The 13,883-nt window shown below is 48.7% G+C and overlaps 1 protein-coding gene across 1 annotated transcript; it reads right to left on the reverse strand.

Annotated features, from left to right (window-relative positions):
* Window positions 1–8,601: 8,601 nt before the first annotated feature.
* Window positions 8,602–10,524, reverse strand: LOC127323429 (pentatricopeptide repeat-containing protein At2g20540). Its single transcript, XM_051351568.1, has one exon. The coding sequence runs from the start codon at window positions 10,485–10,487 to the stop codon at window positions 8,838–8,840; it is 1,650 nt and encodes a 549-aa protein (XP_051207528.1). The 5' UTR covers window positions 10,488–10,524; the 3' UTR covers window positions 8,602–8,837.
* Window positions 10,525–13,883: the final 3,359 nt, after the last annotated feature.

Genomic DNA, 13,883 nt, shown 5'->3' on the forward strand with positions numbered 1-13,883 from the left:
TATCTGCTTGCTGCGAGAGCTGCAGCGCTTCAAAGTTCAGCACCATAGAATAGAAGCTGGCGGCGGTCACCGGAGTGGTGACAACATTAAGCGACGCCGCGATCGGGTTGAAGTCCTTCCCCAAGCCGGTGAGCATATAGTCAATAATCTCGTCGTCTTGGAGCGGAAAACCAGCGGCGGTCATGGAGTCGGCCAAGGCTTTGACCTTGTGCATATTCTCGCTGGCAGACATGTCGCCCTTCCTCAGCGCCTGGATCTGGCGTCGGATATGCCGCACGCCTGCGCGGCTCTGAGCTGAGAACATGGCGTGGATCGCCGTCCACACCTCGGCGGCCGTCGTGCAGCCGAGGAGTTGGCTCGCTATATCCTCCGTCATGGAGGAGAGGAGCACACCTTTGACCTTCTGGTCCTGAGTCCACCACGTCGCATACGCGGGGTTGGGCACGGCCCGAGCGGCATCACCTGCCCCTCGGTGATGGTCTGGGCCGGAGCGACGGCTGTCCCGTCGAGGAAGCCGTGAAGAGACGCGCCTGAGAGGTTGGTGAGGGAGAGAACCCTTCATAGGGCAAAGTTCCCTTTGTCGAGGCGGATCGCGATCGGAGTGACCGCGGCGGGAGCAGCTGCAACCGGAGGAGAGACGATCGGCCCGAGGGCGGTGGAGGCCTGGGCAAAGGTGGTCGTCATAGCCATTGGAGAAGCGACGGAGAGGAGATCGATCTCGAGGGGCTCGGTTTCGGCGGCTGCGATGGGGCTGCGAAGGCTCTGATACCAAGTTTTGATTTAGGGTTTCGTGGGGTCTAAACCTCCACCTCTCGTATATTTATATAGGATCAACATACAATCATAGTACAACACGGCAGGTCTCTAGGTGTTCGTATACAACACGTATACGTGACCGAGACCGTTCTCAACAGACTCGCCGTTGTATCTTGCGGTTGCTATATTATATTAATATAGCGGGACGAAAACGGCGTTTTGGCTCATAGGAGCATATGCTCCCATTATACAAAATAATTAAAAAATAATTTTAAAAATAGCAAAAAATTCTGACATAATTTTTTTGGTGTACATCATGACATTCTATGTTAGTGCACAAGTTTCCGTGGAGAAACAACATTTTATGTGGCGTGTACAAAAAAGACAAAAAAATGTCCTATACATAGTCATGTTACAGCATGAAAATTTGTCTTTTTTACAGGAGCCACAATTTTTTTTAGTTTTTTTTTTGAAAACTTGTGTACGAACATAAAATATGTAGATGTACATGTAAAAATTTATTTTAGAATTTTTTGACACTTCGAAATGTTGATTCACATAATGGGAGCAAATGCTCCTATGAGCCAAAGTGAATATCCCGACGAAAACCTGTTTCGAAGACGTCTTTTCGCTGCCAAATGAGAAGAAGTTGCTTATAAGTGTGTTGCTCTAGGATTGGTGGACTAGGATAAATAAACTAAATGCAGGGAGATTGAGAGAACAATGGCACTATAGAAACATGCCATTGAATTCCAACCAGAGAAATCACAATCACAAGAGGAAGAGGGTGTTCATGGCACATCAAAACATACTGGACATGGGGGTAATAGCTGGCGAAAACCTGAGCAAAATCATGTCAAGTCAAGGTGAACACGAATGCCACCTTTTGGGAGCCTCGTGGAACTGGTACTTGGGGATTTGTAGCAAGGGATCATGATGGCGAGTTTGTCGCCGAAGCAGGCAAACTGAGACTGAGGCTTGCGTCGCCGCTGTGGATGGTGTTATCGCATTTGCATCATGTGGTTTTTGAATCCCACTCACTTACCCTGGTGAATGCCTTAAACTCGAACAGCTACAATCTATATGCGACTGGTGTGTGTTGCTTCGCGAGAGTAGAAGCTTGTGCATTGCTTCTTTTGAGTATTCCAGCTTTAGTCATTGCCGTGGAAACTGTAATAAAGTAGCTGAGGATGAATTGTCGGGTGGGTTGATATAGCCCCGAACTTTGTATCTGAATAAGTTGCCAGTGAATCTGCTACACACTCTGAGTAATGAAATAGTACGAGTACCATTTTCATGTCAAAAAAAAGTTCTTTGCGCTTGCGGATGCTGTTCGGCTTCGTAATTGTCGGGAGAATTTCTCGCCGGAAGCATATCATCTGCATGGGCCGACTTGCGGACGTAAACTTGTGCGGATCGGGTTGCCCATGGTGTGAGCCACCCTCATACCCTTTGCGAGATATATGGGCTTTTCTAAATAAGAAAAGAAAAACTTAGTCTTGCAAAGAATCCATGTCACAGGGAACAAAGCCCCTTCAGAACAATTAGGAAAAAAACTTCCGACACATTGAGATCATCAAGGAATTGGCGACGGCGCCTGGCTGCTGTAAGTATCTCCGTAATACTGGGGACGACGAACAGGTACTGCTTGCGACCTGATTGAGTTCTGGTTGCCGTTGCGCCGGTGCTGCTTCTGGTTCGGCCCGTACTCGCGCCTTGTTTGGTGGTTCCCGTAGTTGAGGTTCGGCCGGTCATCACGCCTGGCTTGATGGTTCCCATCGATGAGGTTCGGCCGGAACTCGCGCCTCGCTTGGTGGTTCCCGTCGTTGAGGTTCGGCCGGAACTCGCGCCTCGCTTGGTGGTTCCCGCCGTTGAGGTTCGGCTGGCAATAGCGTCTGGCATGGTGGTTCCCGGCGTTGGCCCCGTCGACTTGACCGGCGTCACGCGCGTACGGATGGAGAGGCTGAGCTACAGGAGAGCGCCCACGACCACGAGGCGGCTCCCTGTTGTACTGACGACGGTACCCGCCGTTCTGAACTTCCTGCGCCGGAATCTGCCGGCCAGCGTACGACTCCTGGTAACGTTGCCCTGCGAACGGTTTGGAAGCGGAAGAAGGAGAGTACCCCTGCTGCTTCTGCGCCCGGAAGCTCGGCGTTTCGTAGCCACGATGATCCCCACGCTGGACTCGATTGCCCTGCGCCTGCGGGTGCGGCCTCTCGTTGCCACGGTGTCCCGTTTGATCCCGTTTGTTGTACGGCGCGTACCTTAGAGGCGGCGCTTCCTGGCGGCGCATTGCCTGCTCGCCATGGCTTCTCCTGCCCCCGTCGTGGCGCCGGCGCTGCGGATTAGCGGGTGTTGGGCGGCTCCTCCCTGCGTAGGACGCCACCTTGAACTCCCCGTACTTGCAGTCGCCGAGTCGGGAACGGTCGAGGCGCCGTGAGTAGGGCGAAGACCGCGCGTCGCTTGTCCCCCTGAAGGCGCGAGTGCGCGATGCCGATGACCCAGATGACGACGATGGCGCCGGAGAAATAAAAGGCAGCGGCGGTGGCGGTGGTAGCGGTAGCGTCTCGCTGTTCGGCCACGACGCCGTTCTCCCGCCGTGACTGCTCGGGGAAGACGGGGCCGTGCAGTCATGCACGTCCGCGCAAGAGGATGAGCGCGCCGGCGACGTGTCGGCCGCACAGCCGTACGCCCACTCCGCGGGATCAGCGACGACCTGGTACGCAGGGGAACGGCTTCTTCTCATCTTCTCCGGCGACTGTCTTGGCGCGGGCGACCCATAGAGCGTTGGCGGCTGCAATTCGATCTCGATCTCACCCTCCTCATCCTCATCGCCAGAGACGTCCAGGTCTAACATCTGCGTCCAGATCGAGGCATCGGCCATGGCGTCATCTTCCGGACGCGGCGGCGAGGCCTCAGCCATGCCGTCATCGGCCTCGCGCGTACCGTCAGCTTCCGGAGGTGGAGGTGGCGGCGGCGAAGGTTCATGCGCCGGCGGGGCATCGACATCTTCAGGAGGAGGGACCTCGTTTAGATCGAACTCAAACATCTTGTCTCTCGGCGACGCACGTCGATTCCCTTGATCTATGTTAAGCTCACGTCGATTGATCTATGTTTACCGCACATATAAAGGGGCCGCCACGACTCCTACTCGGAAAGAAACAGGGAATACACCCGGGCACCGTACCGATTGGGATACAATTTTCATCTATAATCGTCTATTTTTATTTGAACACGGTATGAAATCTTTTACTATTAGTAAGAGATATCCTCCGTTCCAAATTAGTCGCTGATAATTTTGAACAGAGTGAGTAATGGTTTACATCTCCACAGTTGTGGACTTGTGGGTACATGAACTGGGGCGGCACACTTAGTTGCTAGTACTATAGATGAAAATAATGTATGGTTCGGTGAACCGCCTGGTTTTGTATCCATGGCTTGTGAATGATATAGTTAACCGCTATTGCCTAATGAATAAAGGTATGGATTTGCTTTAAAAAAACTCAGGTTGTCACTGTCCTCTATTGATTTTGCTATTACATCAGCCACCCGAATCAAATCCTGCCAAGATTGATCCGCTTTCAGAGGAAAGCCCCGCTATCTTGTGCTGCTTTGGATCAGTAATCGCCTGAACGATCTTCGGGGCATCCGTCTCCATGTATATTCGGTTGCATCCAATCTGCTCCGCGAAGCGAAGTCCATTGCGGATAGCTTGAGCTTCTGCCGTTACAACATCGATTACCCTTTCAATTGGAAGCTGATTTGCAGACCCAAATGTAAAGGCAGCCTGGGGTTTAAGAATCTGTCCAAACTCAGCTGAGCTTGATGTCTAAGTGGTGGTGGAAGGTAGAAACTAGTGATGGACCCTTGTGGCCTTGTAGGAGTTCACTAGGCAGAAGTATCTTGATGATGCTGGTATTTATGAAGTCAGACACAGGGTAAAAGACTCTGCTTTTTGGTCAGATTTGTTACATGGCAGAGATCTATACTTGTGTGGTAGAAAAATGGTTGTTGGTAATGGGAAATGCACCAGTTTCTGGGGAGATGCCTGGTGTGGTCATACACCTCTGAAAGAGAGATTCCCATCCTTGGTTGATATCTGCAATGAACAAACCATATCAGTTTCTACTGCTGCTAATATGAGGTGGAGATTGTCTTACAGGATATGGCTAACTGGTAATCTGCAGGACCAATAGAGAGAGTTGCAGAATATGCTTTTTGGTATAGCCTTTAACAAGGATAGAGATAAAGCAGTGTGAAAATGGACCAAGAATGATTAGTTTATAGTAAAATCCATGTATAAGCACCTGTGTAGCAATGGGCCAGATAGATCATTCAAACATCTGTGGGCAGCTAAAATACCTCTTAAAATTAAAGTTTGGCTTTGGGTGATTTAGCATAATGCAATTGCTTCTAAAGATAACATGGTGAAAAGAAACTGGGTTAGAAATTCGAAATGCCAGTTCTGTTTCAAGGAAGAAACTATACATCACATGTTTTTTGACTGACTAGCAGCCAAATTTGCTTGGTCTGTTGTTGCGAAGGCAATTGGAGCTGCAGACAGGCCAGCCTCTTTCTCGGAATTCTTCTGGTGGTTCGTTCCCCCGCTACATCACGGCCTCGTGCAATGTACAGATAGCTGGTATCCCTTCTATTTGCTGGGCTATCGGGAAAACTCGTAATAGAGCTTGTTTTAAAGGCAAATTGATTAATTCTCATGTTGAACTAATTTGCTAGGTTTTGGTTTTCATGAACTACTGGGCAGGTTTACATAATCCTGCAGATCAGGCAATGCTGAGGAGTGGAGCAGCGGCGATTTCCAATCAAGCCCTGGGCTAGAGGAATTCTGATGCTGCTGGATCTGTTCTCCCGTTGGGTGATGTTGCTGGTGCACCTGATGATATGTTATGGTTCATATTTTATTTGCTCAAGAAGCTGCTTCCTTTTTGTTGTGGTTGATTCTGGTTCTCCGTAGCTTTCTGGCTTGCTTTTACAGCTCTCATCAGCCTGATGCGCTGTGTTTTGTATATATCTTTTGTTTCGCTTCCTGGACGCTTAGCAGTAGGCGGCGATTTCCTTTCCCTGCATCAAATACTTATTTTCTGTTGCTGTAAGCACGTGGATGTTGTTCCACCATGTGGTTCCGTTATTTGATGGTAATGGAAATCAATCCTGTGGGATCGCTTGGAAAAAAATCTTCATCGCTAGAGATCTCCAGGTCTTACATCTCAGTCATCCAGATCGAGGCATCGCCTGTGCCATCATCTTCCGGAGGCAGTGGCGACGCTTCAGCCATGTTGTCATCGGCATCGCGCATACTGTAAAATTCTATCCAATTGTAGACCTGCCCAACCTCAACAACATCTGTAATCCCCAACACATCAGTGCGACCTTCAGCAATCTCTGCAGCAGTATTTTGATCATGATAACTACCTGCTTCAGCTTGCAGCATCTCTGCTGCCTTTGTTCCAGCAGGCATATCTCCTCCGCGGAACCATTCTGCATACCTGCCCAATATCTCAAAATTATACTTGGGCTGTCTTACACTGCAAAGCACATGATGGAAAAGAATACATTTGATAAAGACTAGGGCATAAAACAAACCACATATAACACATGGAAAATCAGCCCTCGGAACTCCTTTTACCGGTTGTCCCATTGGCAATATTGATGGAAAATGAATTTGGGAGATTTGATTGCAGAAGCTCACTTTTATGTGTGCATCATTTGTAATGTGTAATACAACTTGGAACGCACAGCCAGAGAGAGAGAGGCTTCCAAATGTAAATAAATGACTACTAAAAACCTGAGGCCATACAGAATCGGGACTGCCATGTCGCAGGATTTCCTAAATTACCTAGTAATGAAACAAATTTCTAACTTAGGTCACTGATGTTAAAAGAAAATCAGATTCTTTATCATAGTGGTAATGAAGAAAAATTATATGCCTTTGATAGGATCAGACAGAGGATCTTAACCTATCTTCAGTAAACATTCACAGATTGAGACAAACAGTATTTTTGGTAGGATTTTCTAAGGTTTATATTGCAACAAAATAAAAGCCAGATCCGACATATAAGAGTGGGGGCTAGGGATACGACCAGGAATGAGATGAGGAGCTCCGCTCCCAGTCTGGGCTTTTATAGCCGATTCAAATACTAAGGTAAAGTAAGCAGGGTAAAGCTAAAAAGTTACTGTAAAAGGGGGCAGGTAGACGAAGACGGAAGATGGATGTCAACCAGGACCCTGACTTTGGTGAGAAGCGGTAAGTAGTGCCATGAGCCGTCCGATGCTTGATCAGGTACTTGACAGAACCGCGAAACGGTAAGTGAGTCGGCAACAGAAGATAGCTCCAGGAGAAGTGTTCAAATCTTCAGATTCTTCGGGTTTTGAGTAACCAGGCCTACAAATGCGAATGCTTGTACATGTTGCTTGGAGGATTGGGGATTGAGGAATGTGATCAAACTGTCTAAAAAAAATTATGGGGGCCTCACCAATAATTGATCTCGAGAACCTGATTTTAAACAACCTCTGAGCACAAGCTCTCTTTCTACTTGAGTGACAAGTCTATGAAGCAATCAATTAATCTCACCACTTCAATTTCGCTCAAATCACATACAAGATGGACATGGATTATTAAGAGCTATGACTCGCGCTCTTATTTGCATCTATACCAGTTATGCAGGTTCATTTCAAATCAACATTGTAGAAGCAAAAGGTGAGAAACAAAGACTTTTCGGTCTCCTTATATCTATCAAAAGAAAGGCTGACAAGATAAGTCCTGCCTGACTTAAATGTATGTTTAATCAAACAAGGTTAACTGAATCCTAAGGTTCTAATCCTTCTCCATTACCTTCACCAAAAAACCATTTCCCCAAAATAATTGTTGTGAGTTTTTTTTACTATTCCATGAGGCTTCCTAGATGCTACTCATAACATGCAAGATTTTTTTTTAACTTGTCTGATTATCTTAGGATGCCAATTGGAATAGACAAACAAATGAACTACATTTGTGTCCCTCAGTCTGATTAGTTCTTCCACAAGATTAGACAAAATAATCACTACTAAAAGGTCCACATGAGTATCAATTACTGCAATGAACTATAGCAAGCATCAACCAAGCTCTGTGATGAGTATAGAAGGAGGAGATAACTAGGACGTGACAGAAAGTTTACCACTACATATTGTCGGAGACGACAACAATGATGGCAGGAAGTTCGTATATCTTTGAGGCATACTAATGCCATACTTTGAATCACATACCCTCTCCATACGCAATGCCTTGACGTCCAATGAAAAATATTCATAATCTTGTCTCTGATACGTTTCTCTTGTCAGACCAAGTGCTTCGCTGTTTCACCAACGATATCATGCCGGTATCCAAAAGGGATTGAGATCGGCTTCTCCATCTGCCACTGGTTGGAACCCTGACCATTGTCTCGCCTAATGATATAACTGAGGGCAGATGTATAGTATTACCCTGTGCAATTTTCTGTAAAAAAAAACATCCCATGTCTTCCCTCCCCTGCCTCCACAATGGAAGTGCGTTGTGATCTCCATCCTCCGGGTGGGAAGTCAGTAATGGAAAACTCCATCTTCCCAATATCAAGCTCGAGCATCTTTTCCCACCAACAGCCTACCACCTAGTAGAAGCAACCATACACATATCTGCGCACACATAACATTCGTTGTCGTGACTGCACTCTGGACATTACCACGGTAGGAAATAAATCACCCCAACACTTGGATGAAGTAACTCACCATTGTCCAGTGCTCGAAGAGAAGTCGAAGACGGCAAGCTTAGTTTCACACTCGGTCATCCACATAACTCTGAATGTCGTCTCCTCGGCCAATAAAGCTATGTTTGTACATGTGGATATGGTGGTCCCAAACCAATAAAACATGATCATGCCCCAATAGGCTCCTATGATGGTGGCAGCGTTGATTAGATTCAGAGTGTCTGACTTCAGAACACTTCAAATGCAGCTGTAAGGGTTCACATGTACTGCAAAATTGCTCATCTTAATTAACTTGCTTCCTTTCTCTAATTAATCACACCAACACATCATGATGTTAACCATTCAGTGTCCAGACATTTGCGCATCAACTACACAGTCTGAATCGCTGGAATCCACATCCTCATCTGCAAGCTGCGAGGCCAGGATGTCCAGAACACCAAAAAGGATTCCGAACTCAGGTTTCAGGTCCTCTCCAGCGACAAACTCCTGCACCACGTTGTCCACCTCGATGAGGCTGCACCCGGGCGTCTTCTTCATGCTCCTGCTACGTATCGCCTTCCTGGTGCTCGCGACATCGGCCCACCGTCTTGCTGCAGCGTACACGTTGGCCAGCATGACGAGGTTGCCAACGTCGTCCGGCTCCAGCTCGACCAGCCGCTCGGCAGCCAGCACGGCCGTGTCGACGTCGCCGTGGCTTCGGCATGCGCTGAGCATTGAGCCCCATATCTTCGCATCACCAGGTACAGGCATGTCGCCAATGAGATCAAGCGCTTGTCTGATTTGCCCGGACCGACCGAGGAGGTCGACGACACAGCCATAGTGCTCGACTCCGGGTTCAATGCCATATATGTCCTTCATGCGGTCGAAATAGTCCAGCCCTTGGTCCAGGAGCCCGGCATGGGAGCAAGCTGACAAGAGCCCAACAAACGTGATGCCGTTGGGCTTCACCTTGCCCTCCCTCTCCATCTCCACGAACAACCGGACCGCCTCCTTTGCTCTACCGTGCGCCGCGAGACCGCCGATCATCGTGCTCCACGAGATGACGTCCTTCTCAGCCATGCCATCGAACAGCTGCAGCGCCTGGTCGATGCACCCGCACTTTGCGTACATCTCCATCAGTGCATTGCAGACGTACGTCTTGCGCAGCATTTTGTGCCTGTTGCAGTATGCGTATATCCATCTGCCTAGCTCCAGGGACCCGAGTTGTGCGCACGCCGGCAGCACCGCGACGATGCTCACGTCATCCGGCTCAAACCCTTCCATCTGCATCGACCGGAACGCCTCGACGGCGCCAGAGAAGTCGCCGGCGGCGGTATACCCGGACACCAGCGCGGTCCAGGAGACGATCGTCTTCTCGGGCATGGAGTTGAACAGCGCCCTCGCTTTCCTCATCTGGCCCAGCCTCGCGTGCGCCGATATGACCGTGTTCCAAGAAACCGCATCCCTGTGCAGCATTCCGTCGAACACCTTGCGCGCGAGGGACAGGTCGCCGGCGCGAGTGTACATCTCGATCATGGAGTTCTGCACGATGGCGTTGGCGTCGCAGCCGGACCTGACCACGTGCGCGTGCACCTGCCTGCCCAGCTCGAGCGCCGTCAGCCCGCCGCAGGCCTTGAGCAGGAACGGGTACGTGAACCGGTCGCCGGTGAAGCCAGCCGAAGGAAACGGGCGGCACCTGAGCATGCGAATGTAGACCGTGACGGCGTCGCGGTGCAGGTGGTTCTGGGCGTAGAGCTTGATCATGGCGTTGTGCAGGTGGAGGTTGGGGTGGCGCACGTGGGCGAAGACCCGCGCGGCGTGGGCGGCGCGGGCGTGGGCGTTGCAGAGGTGGACGATGTGGGTGGCGAGGTAGCTGCTGTGGGAGAGGGAGAGCAGCACGACGTGGGCGTGGACGCGGAGGAGGTCGCGGAAGGTGGCGCAGGCCCGGAGCCTCGCCATGAGCGCGTCCTCCGCCTGCCGCGCCGCCGGACCCAGCGCCGAGCCCGAAGCCATGGGCAGGCAGGCAGGGTGTTCGACGAAAGCTAGCGCCCGTCGGCTCTCTCTCTTTGTTTTTTTATTATTATTATTTTAAGCGGGAGGTCGGTTAGCGTTTGTCTTTAAGCCGAAGGAGTGTCGGACCTAAACTAGTCCTCGCCCTCTAGCCTCTATTAAGCTTGGTCATAATCAAGAACTCAAAGCATCACTTTTTTCCCCTAGTTTCTAGGGTTCCCAAGTTCCTCCCGTGGCGATCACGGGAGTCCTCTCTGTAACGACGCGATCGACGTGATCTCACGCTGTTCTTGAGCGTGATCCATCTTCCGTGGGTGCGGACCTCTGCTGGGAGTCGGTAGAAACTACTGCATGGTGGAGAAGGTTCATACGGTGTCGGGCCCGGCGCCGCCGCCGCCTCCGCCGCAGCCAGAACCGCCTGAAATTCCAGTGAAGCCTGTGGAGGAGAATCGGGGAGATCAGGACGCGAGGGCTGATGAGGCGGGAGCCTCGGGTACTAAGGATTATGCGGAGGAGTTAGAGGATAGATTTGAAGGACTCGATCTCTGTGGGGAAGAAGAAACAGATCTAGACTTTTCAGAGGAGATTGACGAACTTATTGGTGATGTCCGTTGGTTGGCAATTTTCATAGTCCATACAACAAAATCTTTCAGTCATGCAGCTTTGTTCAAGCAGATGCGCAATGCGTGGGCAACTACGAAACCTGCAACATTCAAGACTAAGGGGGATAATCTGTTTCTTGCTCAGTTCCATTGTTTGGGTGATTGGGACAGGGTAATGGAAGGAGGCCCCTGGTTATTTCGTGGTGCAGCCATGGTTATGTCTGAGTATGATGGTTTCTCTAATGTGGAGGATTACAAGCTTGATAAGGTCCCAGTTTGGACTCATATATATACAGGGTATCCCGGAGGGACTGATGAAGAAGAAGGATTTGGCCGAAAAAAGTGGCCAGGAAAGTGGGTGAACCACCCATAAAGGTTATCGTCAATGAAGGTATACTAAATTCTGCGAAATATCTGCGTGCTAGAGTACATCTGGATGTTTATAAGCCGCTAGTACGAATTGTGCCAATTACGATCAAGGAAAGGAACGTTTACCCGGTACAGTATGAAAAGCTACCGGATTTTTGTTACTTCTGTGGTTTGTTGGGTCATATAGTGACTGAATGTGGAGATGGAGTGCATGAGAGGGATCACTGCCAGTGGGGTGAGTGGTTGATGGTTGTTTATGATCAAAAGCCACCAGCTAATGGGGGACGTGGTATGGCCGGCCGAACTGGTTTAGGGCGTGGCCGAGGAAGGGGCCATGTCCCTAGTGATCTGAATCCGTCCGAAGCTACTGATATGGATTGGGGGAAAGATATTCCACTAGGCCTTGGGACAAGGAAAAGATTGATAAGAGCAGACGGTACTATTAATATGCCTGGCAGCGGTCAGCTTAATATTTCTGAAGGAAGAGTTCATCAACAAGTTCATCTGCTAGAATATGGTACAGGTGGAAAAGAGGGGGAGACGCCTATGTCGACTCCGCAAAAGGTCCAAGCACAAAAGAGACAGAAGAAAGTGGTGAACGGTGTGGAAATCAATGAAACTATAGGATCGGCGACCTCCAGGCTGGAGGATCGCCGGGAGCAATGAAAATCTGTGGTCTGAACTGCCGCGGTTTGCGTAACCGCCGGGCAGTTCGAGCGCTTCTTGACCTTGAGAAGCTTCTGAAACCTGATGTGTTCTTTCTGTCCGAAACACATTTGGAAAAAAGCGAGGGCGGATAGTCTGATGAGAAAGCTAGGATTCGATAAGTCCATCATCTTTGATAGTGATGGGCAGAGTGGAGGTTTACTTATGCTATGGAGGAACAATGTCAAGATCATAGAAAAAGGAGTAACCAAGAATTATATTGATGTAGTTATTGAAGATGATTTTACGTGGAGACTTACTGGGATTTATGGCGAGCCAAGTTGGGGACAGAAGCATATTACTTGGGAGGCTTTGCGCACTCTTCATGGGCAGATGTCTTTGCCATGGCTTGTTTTAGGGGATTTCAATGAGATCTTATTCAATTATGAGAAAGAGGGTGGTCGACCAAGATCTCAATTGGCAATGCAAGCTTTCCATGATGCTCTAAATGATTGTGAATTAGAGGATATGGGATATGTGGGAGATCTTTTTACTTGGCGAAGGGGGAATTAAGAGAAAGACTAGACCGAGGGGTGGTTAATGATCAGTGGAATTCATGCTATCCTTTTGCAAGCCTGATTAACAGTGAGATAACTAGGTCTGATCACAGACCTCTTCTGGTGTATACTGAGTATATATCTAACACTCATGCTAAGACTGACCGAGTTCGGAGATTCGAGGCAAGGTGGTTACAAGAGGATGTAGTTGAGGAGATGGTGAAGGCTGCTTGGGAAAGGGCGAAAGCCAGAGGGGAAGATATCTCTTTAATGGAAAAATGTAACGATGTGCACTCGGAATTGCACACCTGGGACAGAGACGTGCTGAAGGGGCCGGCAAGGAAATTAAAAGAACTGAAAAGAGATTTGGAGCAACTCAGGAGAGGTCCTATGACTGATGCGGCATTGGCTGCCCAAAAGGAGATTCAAATGCAAATTGAAGTAACTTTAGAAAAAGAAGAGATGTTCTGGGTGCAGAGAGCGCGAGCAAATTGGTTGAAACATGGAGATAGAAATACAAAATTCTTCCATCGGATGGCTTCAAAACGGAAAAAGCAGAACACAATTAAATTTATGTTGGATGATAATGGTATTAAGCATGAGGACAAAGACTCTATGTGTGATGTTGTTTATAACTATTTTCTGATCTTTTCACTTCGGAGGTACTAGCACCAGATTTGAGTGTTTTTGAGGATGTCCATACCCTGGTTACGGAAGAGATGAACAGAGGCCTTCTAGCTCCTTTCACGGGTCAGGAGGTGAAAAAGGCCCTCTTTCAAATTGGCGATCTAAAGGCCCCTGGCCCCGATGGATTACATTCAATTTTCTATAAGAGATTTTGGGAGATGCTAGGTGATGATCTGATCAAGGAGGTTCTGGAGGCCATTGATAATATCTCAGTTCCAGATGGTTGGAATAACACGACAATTGTGTTGATTCCCAAAATCGATAATCCTGAAAAGGTAACACAATTTAGACCCATAAGTCTCTGCAATGTGGTTTATAAGGTTATATCTAAGATGTTATCTAATAGATTGAAGCTGTATTTACCTGATATTATTAGCGACCATCAGAGTGCTTTTGTGCCAGGAAGACTGATTACAGATAATATTTTGGTTGCCTATGAATCTATTCATGCGATGAAGAGGAAGAGAGGGAAGAAAGGTCTTTGTGCAATTAAACTGGACATGCATAAGGCCTATGATCGAGTTGAGTGGGCATATCTA

Source organism: Lolium perenne, chromosome 1 (genome assembly GCF_019359855.2).
Source record: "Lolium perenne isolate Kyuss_39 chromosome 1, Kyuss_2.0, whole genome shotgun sequence".
Lineage (NCBI taxonomy): Eukaryota > Viridiplantae > Streptophyta > Magnoliopsida > Poales > Poaceae > Lolium > Lolium perenne.